This window comes from Parasteatoda tepidariorum, chromosome 2, assembly GCF_043381705.1.
Source record: "Parasteatoda tepidariorum isolate YZ-2023 chromosome 2, CAS_Ptep_4.0, whole genome shotgun sequence".
Classification (NCBI taxonomy): Eukaryota; Metazoa; Arthropoda; class Arachnida; order Araneae; family Theridiidae; genus Parasteatoda; species Parasteatoda tepidariorum.
Window position 1 is genome coordinate 31,141 of NC_092205.1, and position 1,544 is coordinate 32,684.

At 36.4% G+C, this 1,544-nt stretch overlaps 1 protein-coding gene across 1 annotated transcript; it reads right to left on the reverse strand.

The window, feature by feature from the left end:
• Positions 1-714: 714 nt before the first annotated feature.
• LOC107454080 (uncharacterized) lies at positions 715-1,110 on the reverse strand. The gene has a single exon (XM_016071134.1). The coding sequence runs from the start codon at positions 1,108-1,110 to the stop codon at positions 715-717; it is 396 nt and encodes a 131-aa protein (XP_015926620.1).
• Positions 1,111-1,544: the final 434 nt, after the last annotated feature.

Sequence of the window (1,544 nt, forward strand, 5' to 3'; positions counted from 1 at the left end):
GAAGAAATGTCCCGGAACTGAAAAAAAAACTTTTTTTTTAAGATTAAAAAGAGGAACAAATAATGGAAAAATAAATGAAAATCTTATTATTTACTTCATTCCCGCTTTATTTAAACAGAAACACGAATATTTAAACAGAAACACGTTCTCTCGGGGGGGAAATAAGTGATGTTCACAAGCCGATTGTTAGTTAGAATACCAGAAAGTCCCAAAGTCGAGTGAGTGGACGAGGGGAGGACGAGGAGGAGACTCACGCTTTTCTACCTGTTGTAGTGAAGCAAATGACCAAATAGAATTCCTAACAAAATGGATGAGTTCATTTACGATTTTTCCCGTCTGAAAAACTAAGATGTTAGCAGATGCCTAGCACTCCAATATCTGTTCACCTCGGACTCTCCGTGTACAGCCGAACATCCCATCAAGTGCTTCCTATCCATTACTTCAAATTTCCTACAGAGTGGACAATTCGAACTCGTAAAAATACCAATGCGGTGGAGGTGGTGCGCAAGACAGTCATGACCCACCAAGACTAAATTCTGCCACAACCTTTTCACGGGGTCTGTCTGAAATGCCCCGGTCTAAGAGTTCCCCCAACTTTTCAGGGACATATGGGAAGAAAGGGACACTTTCCAATTTTTCCACATTAAATTTTTGATGTAAATTTTCGTGGAATGAAGTGATTTATTGGAATTTGGCTGTTGGATTATTTTTTTACTACATATCAGCTTGTTCATTGCCGTAGATATCGCTATGTCCTGGGATCCATTGCAGACTAACTTGACGACCATCGATCTTCAGTTTCTCCAAGAGGGCCCGACAATCTTGTATATCCTTTGATATGGGCATTTCCTTATAGGCAATGGCCTCTATGGCAGCTTTGGAATCAGAGAGAATAACAACCTTTTTGTAGAGGTGTCCTGGAATGAGCTGCGTCAGTACCTCATTGATAGCTGTTACTTCTCCGTCAAAGGCGATTTTATGTTTCCCAACAGGCACATAAAAGGAAAAGATCAAAGAATATATTAGATACAGGGGGGTGCGATAATATACCTCCCCGTGGTGCACCCTGGTAACGTCTTTGACGGCTAAAATATCTACTAATTTCGGCATGCAGCATCACTCTAATCGTGATCACTCGTGTAGTGCTCCGTGTAGGCTTAGTGTTCTACATTTAGATATAGGATGAATGATTTTATTTCTCAGTATTGCATTAGAACAAATCAGTGTTTTCATTAGTCAAGTACATTGAAAAATATGAATCCATCATCGTTACAATCTATGTGCTAATGTTCCATAATTCAAATAATATAATTTAATTTTGCTTCTTTTATTTTTTTTACTAGAGCTGAAGGATTTTCCTTTTATGTAAATATTTACTAAGTTAGTTATGTGAATATTTATAGTTTATGTCAGTATGCAGTTTACTATAGTATATATTTAAAAACTTATTAACGCTTATATTTATTATTTTTTAAATAAACAGGAATTTTGCTACAGTTAGAAGTTATTTTTAAATTTATAATTTTTAATTCCTGTTTCTGTAA